This window comes from Genypterus blacodes, unplaced genomic scaffold, assembly GCF_046128005.1.
Source record: "Genypterus blacodes isolate CSIRO-AG114 ecotype Tasmania unplaced genomic scaffold, CSIRO-AGI_Gbla_v1 ptg000073l_1, whole genome shotgun sequence".
NCBI lineage: Eukaryota > Metazoa > Chordata > Actinopteri > Ophidiiformes > Ophidiidae > Genypterus > Genypterus blacodes.
In genome coordinates, this window is record NW_027466883.1 from 3,780,067 (window position 1) to 3,792,761 (window position 12,695).

At 43.3% G+C, this 12,695-nt stretch overlaps 3 protein-coding genes across 3 annotated transcripts; all 3 read right to left on the reverse strand.

Moving 5' to 3' along the window:
* Positions 1-896: 896 nt before the first annotated feature.
* Positions 897-3,292, reverse strand: LOC143006192 (uncharacterized). The gene is made up of 4 exons (XM_076157543.1): positions 3,038-3,292; positions 1,976-2,524; positions 1,716-1,876; positions 897-1,468 (listed from the first exon to the last, which is right to left on the reverse strand). Exons 1-4 carry the CDS (start codon positions 3,200-3,202, stop codon positions 1,039-1,041), a joined length of 1,305 nt encoding a protein of 434 aa, XP_076013658.1. The 5' UTR covers positions 3,203-3,292; the 3' UTR covers positions 897-1,038.
* A 721-nt stretch (positions 3,293-4,013) lies between these two features.
* On the reverse strand, positions 4,014-6,646 carry tpgs1 (tubulin polyglutamylase complex subunit 1). Its single transcript, XM_076157589.1, has 2 exons — positions 6,303-6,646; positions 4,014-5,842 (listed from the first exon to the last, which is right to left on the reverse strand). The coding sequence occupies exons 1-2, from the start codon at positions 6,644-6,646 to the stop codon at positions 5,203-5,205; spliced, it is 984 nt and encodes a 327-aa protein (XP_076013704.1). The 3' UTR covers positions 4,014-5,202.
* Positions 6,647-6,774: 128 nt separating this feature from the next.
* LOC143006214 (inositol-3-phosphate synthase 1-A-like) lies at positions 6,775-12,656 on the reverse strand. The gene is made up of 11 exons (XM_076157569.1): positions 12,506-12,656; positions 12,014-12,138; positions 11,752-11,913; positions 11,108-11,237; positions 10,810-11,003; positions 10,575-10,724; positions 9,703-9,918; positions 9,396-9,560; positions 9,210-9,323; positions 8,201-8,418; positions 6,775-7,752 (listed from the first exon to the last, which is right to left on the reverse strand). The coding sequence occupies exons 2-11, from the start codon at positions 12,125-12,127 to the stop codon at positions 7,557-7,559; spliced, it is 1,659 nt and encodes a 552-aa protein (XP_076013684.1). The 5' UTR covers positions 12,128-12,138; positions 12,506-12,656; the 3' UTR covers positions 6,775-7,556.
* Positions 12,657-12,695: the final 39 nt, after the last annotated feature.

The following is a 12,695-nucleotide window of genomic DNA, read 5'->3' on the forward strand; positions in this document are numbered from 1 at the left end:
ACGCACGCACACACACACACACACACACACACAGGCGCGCACTCACACACAGCTGTAATGCCAAGCTAGGAGGAGATAGTGATGAGTGACAGGAGGGGATGCAGGAACAGGTTTGGGTCGGGCCAACTGGATCAGAACGAGGCAGATCCTCGGGGTGGGATCTGACTCAAGTTAGGGTCCATGAGGTGCGGGTTCAGTATTGATGATTTATTGGTTACGACGGTCATCAATTCCCACAGAAAGGTGATGTTAAGAGAAGGTTCCCCGCATTGGAGTCTAAGCATCGGACACAGGACGAGGTATTAGCGAGCTCTGGGACTACATGTGTGCTGTGACGCCGATGACATCTTGTGGCCATGGAGTGCAATTGCATGTGACCCTTTTTCAAGAGATTCATTTAAGATGTGAATGAAGCCAAATGAAAGTGCTTTTGTTTCAACTCACCTCTGCTGTTTTGTAAGCAAGCTGTTGAGGCTAGATCATCATTTTATAAACACACCACATCTTTTACTGATTATTTTAAATTATCCATAGGCTTTCTAGCCTGTTCGTTGCTGCTGTTTCCTGGCAAAGGATTCATTCTGGTTTGGTTGCTTTGGTAACCAGTTAGAATTTCCTCCCAACAGACGGCTGTCAAAAACACAGCAAGAATAATTTTTGTATATTATCATTATTATTTTTATCCATGTAGTTTTATAGATTCAGACATTAACTGGCCATTTTAAAGGAGGGGCTTGATTTTCCTTTTTCTGGAATTGACAGATATACTTATCATTCTTTGTCCTTGACATCCAGAAAAAAGAAAGTTAGTGCACTGTGTAACTGTTTGGAATAAGACATTTTGGTTAGACATTCAAGACAATCAAGAAAGCATGACCAAATACGAGATAAAAATATACGATACTTAAATATTTATGCAATGGCACACTGCATAAAAATGTATGCATTAACACACAATAAAAGAGCACAGGGTCAAGATAAATAGAAACACATATTTAAAATACAACAGTCTATTAGAACACAGCCAAAATATCTCAACTACTCCTGCTGTTGAAAATAATCACAGAGGAGGCGTCGGACCTCCTCGGCCTGGCTTTGGTCGCTGCTAGTGGACGGGAGCTGTTTGTGGCCGGGTTGAGGGCTCTCTGCCTCAGCCACTTCCATCTGCCATTCTGGCTTGAAGGAGTCCCCATGGGCCTCACAGATGTTGTGCAAAATGCAACAAGCCAGGATCATGGTGGGAACCACATCCAGTCCACAGTCATTCCTCTTGCTGAGGCACTGCCACCGCCCCCTCAGCCTCAGCAGTGCGTCCTCTGACACACCCAGCGCTCTGTTGAGCTGCTGATTAAAGAGCCGCTGTGGCTCAGTCAGAGCTGCTCCACTCGCCCTCCGGCCCTTTTCCTCAGGGTAGACCTTCATCAACCAGCTCTGGAGGGGATAGCAGGCCTCTCCCAGCAGCACATAGCTGGATATCACAGATAGCTCTCAGTCAGGTACATATGCACGCTGTATGACTAATAGGACTTATAGGATGAAGTTCCAAAGCCTTCTCTCACTCACAAGAATATAGGGATCATAATATTGCTGAATAAACAAATGTGTTAGTTCTGAAGATTATAAGCCCCTCCCCACGCAGAAAGTCTAAGTGGGACCTGCTCATTAGAAATTGGGTTAAAAAAATAGTAAACAAATGTAAATGTTTTAAATAATACCTAAGTGGTTTGCCCATGAAGAAAGGGGGTGGAGCAGGTGACAGTCCACCTTCTGCTGCTGTGGCCCACAGTGTTGAGTTCTGTAAGATTTCAGCTGGGTCTGTTCCACCTGGAAAACTGGCACATACGTCCCAAAAATTCCCTCGGCCATTGACCGCCACCTGAAATCACCACATCAACAAAGACACAAGTGAGCTACCTGAACAGGTGAGTGCAAACTGCATGCAAACCCAAACTCTGATGTAGAATTGTATTTGCACCTGAGACATCACTGAGAGCCAGCCAGCAGGGTTGGCGTAATCAAATGCATTGGTCGACGGGGTGATGATGGCTGTGTGGAGTGTTGCCACAGCAGCAACGCAGTGAGGAAAACCCCAGTGAGAGAGGAAAATTTCAGCTGAATCTTCCAGCTCCTGCTCATTGGGGTGACGCAGGTAGATTGGCCTGAGAAGTGCCACAATGGCATGGCACATGTCTCTAACGCACCTGCATACAGTGGATTTGCCAACACCAAACAGGTTGCTGATGGTGCGGTATTCTACATTAGACGCAAGGCGCCACAGTGCCACAGCGACACGTTTCTCCACTGGCAGTGCCAAACGGAAGCAGGTGTCCTGGCGAGTTAGCCGGGGTCGCAGCTTGTCACAGAGGTAGAAAAATGTCTCCCGACTCATGCGGAACTTATCCAGCCAATCGGAAGGTTGAAATTCTGTCATTACCACTCGCTCCCACCAGTCAGTGCTCGGAGTGGAGGTCCAGGGACGTGTGCGGATGCGGATATTGGAGCGGAGACCTCCTGCGATCATCATCTACAGACAGGACGAGACAGAGTGGGTTATGAACCAGTCGTCAAGCTGTTTGGAGATACACCAGGAAACGTTTTCACTGTAATATTGTGATACTGTTAAAAGGCTTATTGTCAAACATAACAATATTTACAGCAGAGTGGTGATGGTCATGGGACTTTGACCTAGTGTGACCATGTGTGTTCATGTGCAGTGGTGTATAGTAAAGGAAAATACCTAATTACAGTACTTGAGTATGTTGAGTAACTAATCAAAGTCAAAGATTGAAATTTTACATATAGAACAATTCCAGATAAAAAATAAAAAGAAGCTAAATATTACCAAGTTAATTTCGGAATATTTCCACAAAAAAACTGTATGGAATTGGAATAAAGTTGTGATATATGTTTTTATAAACTAAAAGTCCAGAGTATTTAATCAAAACAGAGTGCATTTGAGAGAGAGAGAGAGAGAGAGGTGCGACATAAAGGGAATGGACGGAGACAGGTGAAGAGAGGTGGATAGACAAACACGGACCATAAGCATCCTCCTGTGTCTCTGGAAGAAGTACTGTCGGTGTCGGACGCGCCTTTGAATTTCATTACGTCTCTGTATGTTCGCATTGTTTATGTCTCTGCGGCGCTTCAGAAGCATGTAAGTCATTAGAAACATTAAAGATCGCAGCTGCTCTTCGTCTCCCATTCTCGCTAAATCAACCAAATTCCAGCACGCAAAAATTAAAAATCGCTCAAAACAATCTGATCCAAGCTGCCATTACGCCATAGAAAATGACTTCCGCTCTCTTTCACCTTGTGTCCCCAACTACCAATATCGGTGCTGCCACCTAGCGGCTGACAATAAACAGTGCTAAAGTACATAGTTGGCCATAGTATATTGTTTTACTATTCAGTTTTATTAATAATGCCACATGTGTTATCATTGGTATAACAATCAAAATTGCTCAATGTATATCCATGTTCAGTTGAATTTTATTGGAATTCCACTAACTCTTTACAATACCTGTAAAAAGGTTAATTCAATTATGAAGCCTTTTGGGTAACACTGACTTTGCCGTCTAAGTAACTCTGCACACTAACCTGTAGAACTGGAATAACTAGATATTGCCAGTGTCAAGACAGTTCAACGCACCTGTAAGGTTTGGATGGAAGAGAGAAAAGAGTAATGATGACTAAATACTATTTGAGACATACATCTTAAATTACTTTATATTGAGGATGAAACTAGGAGATCGGAAAAAACATATTGCTTGTAATTTCTTGAAAAGTGTTACCTTTTGCTGTGAGGTTACCTAAAGCTATCTCAGGGTGGTTAGGTTGAACATTCCGGCTCCCTGTGCCTGGTACATCATCTTCAGACAATGATTTTCCTCTGGCTTCAATACTAAAATTCTGCATCAACCATTTCTAAGTGTAACAAAAGAAGCACTCTAACAGGAAGTGGTTGTTTTATTGATTTTAATTCTTTGGGCTTACATAACTAATACATCATAGTAAGCGTGCAGAGTATTTCCTCTGTGCCATCAAAGTTAAGTCTTTTCAACCGCTGTATTTTTGTCATTTTTATTTCACAAGAGTAGAATTTCAGACGCAATTGACCCAAGATTTCATGAAGTAGGTGAGGATGAACTCATTCTCTCCTGCCGTAATTATTCCAGCTAGGCAGTTTTCAGCAGTTTGTTTCAGTGCAAGAATTTGTGAATAATAATGATGCATACAAATAGAAGAAGCATAGTCTCATTTCCTGTGTTGTTTTGTTGCATATAAATAAGTTGATGGGGAGAGAAAGGCTAAAATAGTAATCCAGCACTGTAAGAAAGCGAGTGAAACCTGAAATGATGCTGAGCAATAGCAATGAATTATTGATAGTGGACTTCAGTCCATTTCTTTTCCTCTCTTTTGTCTACTCCAACCTCTTCTTTCTTCAGGGAGTCTATCTGGAGATGTATTTTGGATTCTAGCCCCTCAGGTAATACAAGTGGGTAATTATCCATGTGGCTGACCATTGCTAATTTCAATTCAACAATAGAAAAAACCAACAACCATATAAAATATTACAGGTAATTATGCAGAACATTGCATTACTTCAACTACATTCTATCAATATCTTATTTCCAAACAATCTGTTCTCATCCATTGCTTCAAAGCACTGCGCATTCATTTCATCAACCAATCAATGGACAAACACTGAGCAATGCACACAGTCATTCAGAACACCACTTTGTAGGTTCCCTTCTCTCTTACTTGCATGGCCTGCTGGGTGGATGTTTTGGAGAATATGCAGGGTATATTTCAATATTTTGACACATTTCAACAGATTTCAAGTGTTTCTAAATATGTTTGTTTGACCATCATCTTCGTAACCAGGCGGTCTACGTTCCATTTTAGTTGCATTGCTATATCAATTATTTCTAAGAATTTCTTCAATCTCCTTCTGTTTGGCTGATAGTTTCTCCCTTTGTTATTGTGTGTAACATGCACTCAGCAATGTTCTCTCACACATGAAAATTACGCACGCATTTTGTCTTCAAACAGGTTTGATTAACTTTCATGAAAACACGACTCAATTTAAGCATTGAGTTATTAACTGATGCCACTAACATTGCTGATTTTGTCAATACATTCATTGTTTTTGTTCTCACAGAAGGTAATCATTTACTCTAGTATGCAAGCATGAGAAGAACATTAAGACACAACTTTCACTCGAGTGATGAAGAGCTCTGCAGCCGCATTCTCAAACTCCTTTGCGTCCATATTCCCACCTTGTCCCTGTGTCTGTGCTCCAGCCATGGCCTGACCTAACTTGTAGGGAGAGATCTTGGCACTGGCCTCCAGGTAGTGAACAGCCTTCATGTTAGCTTCAAGGCAGGGATGCACTTTAGTATTGGCATTAATATGACTGTCACTACCCTGGGAGGTCTCAAGAGCTTCCTGAAGGGTTGCAAGGACGGCTAGGCACAGAGCCCGTGTTGCAGGCCCTTCATCTGGGCAACACACCTCAGCGTAAAGCTTCTGACCCTGCCGGATGTAATCTGAGAAAACGGCACACGTGAGCACACCGTGACGAAAGACATCATAAGGAACGGCCTCGTGGTTCTGGCAGTGGAGACGGTGCAGGAGCGGGGCGGAGGTGGAGGCAGGGACGCCACCTTCACTGCACAGGTACTGCAGGGTCTGGGTATACAGACCCCCCTTCACCCCTCCTCCTGGTGGCTGGTTCATGCAGGAGCCCTCAGTGGCTCCAGGCGCCCCACCTGCATGACTCTGGGGCCTCGTATGGCTCAGGAGGTCATATGCCACACGCACGTTATTGCTATAGGCAGATCTGGATTTAAAATAAGGGGACAAAAGCATCGGCATTGTATGAAAGAGAGGGCAGATGTTTAACATAATACACATCGTCATATCAATCAACAAAAGCTATGGGCTTAAATTGCTTAAATAATTATGACCCTATGCACTTTGCCAGCGTAACTGTTTAGAATATAAACTTCAAAAACATATAGCTGTGCGCATTATTATACCATTTACCATTGCTGACACGATAGTTTAATGGTTGGTGCATCTCTCCCCCCCCAATAAAGCTATAGAATGCTATTTATGTCAAGCAACAAGGCATATGCTACATCATCGAGATCATGCTTTAGTTCTATAGATATGATGTATAGATAAGCATAACACCGTCATAGCAAATACAACATAACGCCGTCATTTCGGGCAAAAGGAGGCTGAATTATAACGCCCCATCACTGTCCCATACGGGATACTAGTCGACCGGTCCAAACCTCTGGGAGTGATGCGCCAGCCGCAGGTGCCACAGCGCCCGGTTGAGCTGCTGCTGCTGCTCCGGTGCGCCTGCGCTCAGCGGCCCGTTGTTCAGATGATCTCCATCGCTGCATCCAGTCGTGCCGGATGACTCCGAAACGGACGCCAGGTTGCAGAAATGATCCGCCAGAAACCCGATGGGATCGTCCGATCTGGCCTCGACCATCTTGAGGATCGCCTCACGCAGCAGCTCTCCCACTCCAGCCTGGGACAGAAACTCTCTGTCGTTATTCGCTTTGGTCGTTTTCCCCTCCGGTATCCCCGACGGAGTAACACCGGGCCGACGCTTCTCCTTGTCCGCCATTGTTGTTGCTGTGCGTGTCGCAGCAACGGCAGCGGAAGTGATTTATGTATAATAGTACAAATAACATTTGAATAATGTTGAACTATTCCACAACATGATTATATGATAAAATAAATCCAGCGCAGTGATTCCATTCAACAATTATAATTTTAATTGAAGTATATAAATAGCCCATGTTAGTAAGTGAGCAGGGTTTTGTCCTGTAATGCTTTTGTTAAGTTTTCTAACAGATTGTTACAGGTCATAGGGCCCTCATTCAAGAAGCTACAGTGCAATCACACACCAAAGCAGAACCGATCATTGATCATGTCCATGTTCCATCTCTTACATCCACCTCACGCCTTCTTGGAAAACATGCATCACTATTTCAAAGAACATAGTTGTATTTCACATGAAAAACAACACACAAATAAGTTGACCTGAAACACACAGCCTTTTAAAACACTTAACATATTATGGATTTAGCAAAAAACTATGAATAAATAGCTAACAAATAAATAGTCTCCCTTAAAACTATATTATGCTCCCATGGACTGTATTCAATGTGTTTCACATAAACCAGTGGAGAAGCTCTGTAGTTAAAGCAGATTATTTGCTTTGCTCCGTTCTTAATCATGTTCACAGTATGTAAATCCTCCTGCACCACACCTTTTTTTCCCCAGGCCTCACTGGCCAAATGCATGTAACTTTGGGTGCACCTTACATAAATAAGTTGACTGAATGTGGTTCGACTATCACTGTTAAGAATGTATAGTACATGTAATGATTTGTGCAAAAATAAGTGTGTTGTTACCATAACAGCATGATGAATCAGGGTCGTTGATCATTCTCTATAAAAGGTATTCAAGAAACTGTGAGACATTTTAGGCAAGTTTCAATTCTATCTTGGGCTGTACTGTTGTATTTGTGATCATAATCCATGTGCTTCATCATCAACACGTGCACTGATGCCATTTGTTAGATGTATATGATTCCCATTGGTAAAGGGAACTTTTTTCAAAGCAGCAATGCTGCCGTTGATCTGCGTGGATTGTGGGGGCAAGAAGTCTCTCTGCACCTTTTGCTCCAGGAGCATGTGGTTCTGAGGAGGTAGGCTGAGGCACGCTCTGAAAAAAAGCAGGAGGACTTTGTCACCGAGAAACAAAGACTTTAGATGCATGTCTAGCTCATAAAAATATCATAGTACAGGCGTCATTGTGATAGCATGAAATTAAGCTTTTTGGGGTAGATTGTGAGCAAATACACAAAGAAAACAGGAGTCATAACTACCAGTGAGCAGATTTCAGGATCATGATTAAGACAAGAAATTAACAGGTGATTTGAAAAAAAAAGAAAAGTCCACAGAATGTTGTGTTAGTCTTCAACTGGATTGATGGCCCATGGTCAACAAAACAAGTTGCTCATGCTACTAATCCCACTGAAGTTCTAATTCTTTATTATCACTGGCTATAAAAGCCTAAGCATGGCAAACATAGCAGTTTGGAAGGACAAGTGCAAAGTCTGGTCAATCGTGTACATGTTTTACCCGTTTTGTGTACTGGAATAGCTCCTCACCTCATGATGTTCTCTATGCAGGCCCTCTGGCGGAAAAAGGCATTGATGACTGGGGTCCCTGGTGGGACTAGGGGAGCTTTACAGAGGAAGGCCAGGAGTGCTAACACACTGTGGAATGACTGGTAGTCTTCCTCCCCCTGGGGCCGGACCGTCACACGCTGACAAAGCTCTGTCAGGATCACCAGGTCCAGGATAATGGGGCTGGCAAGCAGAGAGTCCTGTAAAGCCAGAAAGGTGTTGTGGCATGTGTGCACGTGTGCGTGTGTGTGTGTGTGTTGGTTAGAAGGAAAGATTACAGCAATTCACCATAAGGATCCTCATCAGTACATGAAGTTTTCTTTTAAACCTTTTATGCCCAAAAACTTTGATTTTTGTCTGAATGCCCAGATAGCAACATACATTGGATGTCAAACATGCAAATGCTAAAAACAAAATAAAATAGAAAAGATGAATAAAATTGGAAGAAGCAATGGCACTCAATTGACTTTCATATAAAATTAGAAAGAATGAAAAGAGCAGGAGTCCAAGGCTCACTGAATATACACGTGTGTGCCAGTACGATATGAGTAAATTGTAACAGTGCATGTAAATGAACTTGTCAGGATGACATCAAGTGTGTGACAGTTGTCGTATTTATGCACCAACTAGATAAGTAATCTGTAAATTCAGACTGACAGAAACTCAGTGAGTGAAATGAGAGATACAAGACAATGAGTCAACTTAAATGATTTACGCAAAAGCTTTCCAAAGAAACATGGTGGGTGAGAGCGAGCCGAGTAGTCATCAAAACACAATGACAATCAATGACTCACAGCTGTTTTGTTGAATGCAGATGAGTCGGGTCCTTGGACTCCCTAACGTCACTCCTTCACAGCAGGTCAAAGCAGCTCAGAATCACCACGCCTACACTACACCAAACCAGGGTCGAAAGAGCGTACGAGGCAGAAACGACTCTGACTCACTGGTTTTGCATACAGGTTTTACAGAAACAAATGAAATGAGCACTGACCTCACAGGTGTTGTGCAACGCGATAGTGTTGGTCCCGCCCATCATTATTTCAGAAGTGTATTCATCCATGGCTCGCTTGCTGTCTCCCACATTAGGAACATACTTTATCACTACCTAGAATGACAAAGAAAAAATTTATTGTTTCATGTGCCGTCATGCGTTTCACTCTGTGTCTCTCTCACTCACACAGTGGTCGGGTTTCTCTCCAGGCTTGTACAGTATCGGGTTTGACTGCACCATGTCATCCACCACGTTACTCTTGGAGATCTCCTTGGACCGGAACTGCAGAGGAGCCGACAGGTTCTTCCCATCATTGTTTCCGAGGTGATTGTAGCTGACAATGGAAGTCGGCTGGCACAGAGAGAGGCAACACATTAACATCTAAATAAATAATTAATGCCAACCTAGGTTCGTAGCTGCCATCTAAATTAGGTTTTTGTACCAATTCCCAGCTGATGCTTTTAAATGCGCTTCCTGTCCAATCCTTTCTCACCTTGATACCTGAGCTGACCAGGAAGTCCACCAACACTGATTTGATCTTGGTCTGACCAGATTTGAAGTCGTCTCCTCCGATGAAAACTCTTCTCTGCACAGCCAGCTCTATGGCCCCCGGCACAAATGTGTTCTGTGGGGAACCATTAATGTAGGCGCAGTCCTCCAGTATACTGGCCACTGCGAACAGCGTGGAGGGAGAAACCTCTGCACCAGCCTGGCAGAGGTCAGCAAATAAAGCAATATTAGCAAAAGACAGTGTCATTTGGCGGGGGACGGGGTCTTGGCTAGATTCCCCGAAGTCTGCAAATACATTATCTCTGTACTTTAACTCTGTGCCAGACTGTATGACTATCTAAAATGGATCTATTTGGTTAAGATAATGCGTGTGTGAAATAGACTATTATCACTGCTGTCTGAATTACATGTATACTAGAGATAGGAGATGAAATGAAACCCACCCAGCAAATGCAATCATTAAATTTTCTCTTCACGTCACATAAAGGAGAAGCTGACTGCTTCAGACTCATTATGGCTTTTCATTTATACTTCCGCAGTTCAGTGTTAAGAGGACTAATCTTTTCATCCTTTAATCCTCATAAATCACAAAATGGGATGGGGGACTACCATACTCAGCATTAGTTAGGAATTAAAGCGGGCAGGATATAACCCATAACTGCCAGCGACCAACTACAGTTACACAGGTTTCAAGGGCAGGTTAGGACCCAAGTCCCTTTCATTTAGGAGAAGTGGATTTGATAATATATCTGTGAAAACATTCCAAAAAATCTCTCAATCAAACTGAGCTAAAGCTAACCTTCCCACACAGTGTATTCTTTTGGACCTACACCATCTTTTGCCGGCCCACCTCACCTGGATTGCAGCTAGCAGATTCTTTGCAGTGTCATTGACCCCTGGTATAATATCACAGAAACGCTCAGTATTTGCAGTCCAGAGAACGATGACTTTGTCCACACCGCTTGACTGACGGAAGTCCCTTATGTCAGCTCTGATCTGCTCCACCTGCAGCAGAATAAGAGAATAGTTTCATTTTGAGAAATGGTCGACTATAAAATGGATGGAAAGGGACGTTTTCAGAAAGTGTTACCTGCTCTCCAATGGTCCCAGAGAGAACGTTGTCAGCTCGACTCTCCTGATTTGCAGCAATGAATTCTGGGATGTAGATGGAAGGTCTGGGTTTCAGGCCGCTCATGTGTGGCCGGAGCTGCTCTTGTAATGACCAGTCAAGCACCTGAGCTCGCTCCATTGCACTTACAAGATCCATTGATGAAATATCCCAGCCTAAATGCATGTGTTCAGAGATACATAAACAAACATATAATGTACAATGTTTTTCAGGATGTGTAATCTTAAACCATGAGTGGACAGTCTGCAAAGATTCATACCGTCAAAGACAATATCATTTGGGTGCACCATAGGTAAGAGGTCACAGAAAGGCACATTGACCTCTCCCTCTAGTCCTGATCCCAGACAAACAGTGGACGCCTGCAGGAAGGAGCCATAATAATTTGCGCTCTGAAAAATGTGCAAGACAGAAAAGAGAAAACATTAGCATTTCTAAGATTGTTCCATTTCATATAATGTGACATGTATAAAGTAATCCATCAATGTTAAGAGATCATAAGAGACATCATATGAACCAACATTAAGAGGTAATAGTGTGCATCCATACAAGGGAAAAATCTCCATGACCAGAGACAGATAATCTCTTTAACACTCCACTGAACTTGTCATCATAACTGGCCGTAAGGAGATTTCTTTTCTCTGCGACTGGATCAGGGGACAGACAATTGGCTGTATTTATAAACGTGACAGAGGTTTCTCTGTTGGCTCCCTGGTGGTCACACATGACAACACAGAGTACATTCTTGTAAGCGTTCCATCTGTTTCTGTAACTTTTCTCTAAATGCATTAGAGAGAGGGAAGTAAAGTTTAGGCAACATATCTTCAGTAAGTCATCAAGACGCATCACTGAAATTTTTCCATCTATGGGCCGATGCCGTACATATTGTATTGTGTCTCTACTCACCTTCACTCCAGTCTTGGTCCTCCAAGTAAGTCCCAGCTTGTTGGACAGTACAGCTGCCGTTACTGTGGTCCCGTTGTTGCCCCCCCAGCCCACCAGCATCACACCCAGCCGGGGAACATGCCGCTCTGTGCGAAAGGTCAGCTCAGTCGTGCAGGGGGTGACCTGTACCCAGTATGGAGCAGCATTAGAGAGCCAGATGGCACATGTGTGCATGTCTGTGTGCATGTCTGTATGCATGCACAGTTCCACAAAGTGCGACTACCTTGATATTGTGCCCTTCTCTGTGCACTGATGTGGTCTGGTAAGAATACCGGGACACAATGTGTGCATCTGTGTACCCCACATTAGGGCTGTCAATATGAATATTCACCGACATGGCTGCAGAACCTGCACAGAGGGAAATGAGGGCATGAACACACAGGCCAAAGTTGGTTCGTCCAATTTTTAAAATCCGACTTCACCCTCCGATAGCATCTCTATTCGCTGACATTGCTAGGCTGCAATTCCAAAACACACCACACAACTTATTCAAGCAGCTGTCGTACGTGGCTATATCAGAATACACAAATATACATCAACAAAATATCTTTTGTTCACTTTCAATGAACTGTCTAGTGACGACGACCTGCTGTGTTTTCGTTACAATTCCTAAACCTGGCGTAATTTTTACCAAGAATATTACAGGAAAAAGAAAACAGAGGAACTGAATGAGTCGCGTATACGTAAAAAACATTAAATCGAGAAACTTCCTCACCTTTAAGGACTCGACGTGTTAGGCTATCTTTAAATACTGTCTTCAAACGTGTCGGCTCCGGGGAGTGTAAGAGTTACTGATCTGCGTGGTTGGAAAATTCCACGATTCCGCGTCAAAGTACCGGTTGTAACGCCTGCGTGCGCGCGCCGTAATCCGCCCCTAAGTGACAGCGTCGGAGCGGAATCAGCCA

Excerpts from the sequence above, each read along its gene's own strand:
- LOC143006192 (XM_076157543.1), bottom strand. The coding sequence starts at position 3,202 with ATGGGAGACGAAGAGCAGCTGCGATCTTTAATGTTTCTAATGACTTAC. Across the intron at positions 2,525-3,037 it reads GACACAGGAGGATGCTTATG|ATGATGATCGCAGGAGGTCT; the intron begins GTCCGTGTTTGT and ends TCCTGTCTGTAG. Across the intron at positions 1,469-1,715 it reads TTCATGGGCAAACCACTTAG|CTATGTGCTGCTGGGAGAGG; the intron begins GTATTATTTAAA and ends TGTGATATCCAG.
- tpgs1 (XM_076157589.1), bottom strand. The coding sequence starts at position 6,646 with ATGGCGGACAAGGAGAAGCGTCGGCCCGGTGTTACTCCGTCGGGGATA. Across the intron at positions 5,843-6,302 it reads CTGGCGCATCACTCCCAGAG|ATCTGCCTATAGCAATAACG; the intron begins GTTTGGACCGGT and ends TTTTAAATCCAG.
- LOC143006214 (XM_076157569.1), bottom strand. The coding sequence starts at position 12,127 with ATGTCGGTGAATATTCATATTGACAGCCCTAATGTGGGGTACACAGAT. Across the intron at positions 11,914-12,013 it reads GAGAAGGGCACAATATCAAG|GTCACCCCCTGCACGACTGA; the intron begins GTAGTCGCACTT and ends TACTGGGTACAG. Across the intron at positions 9,324-9,395 it reads GAGAGAAACCCGACCACTGT|GTAGTGATAAAGTATGTTCC; the intron begins GTGAGTGAGAGA and ends TTGTCATTCTAG.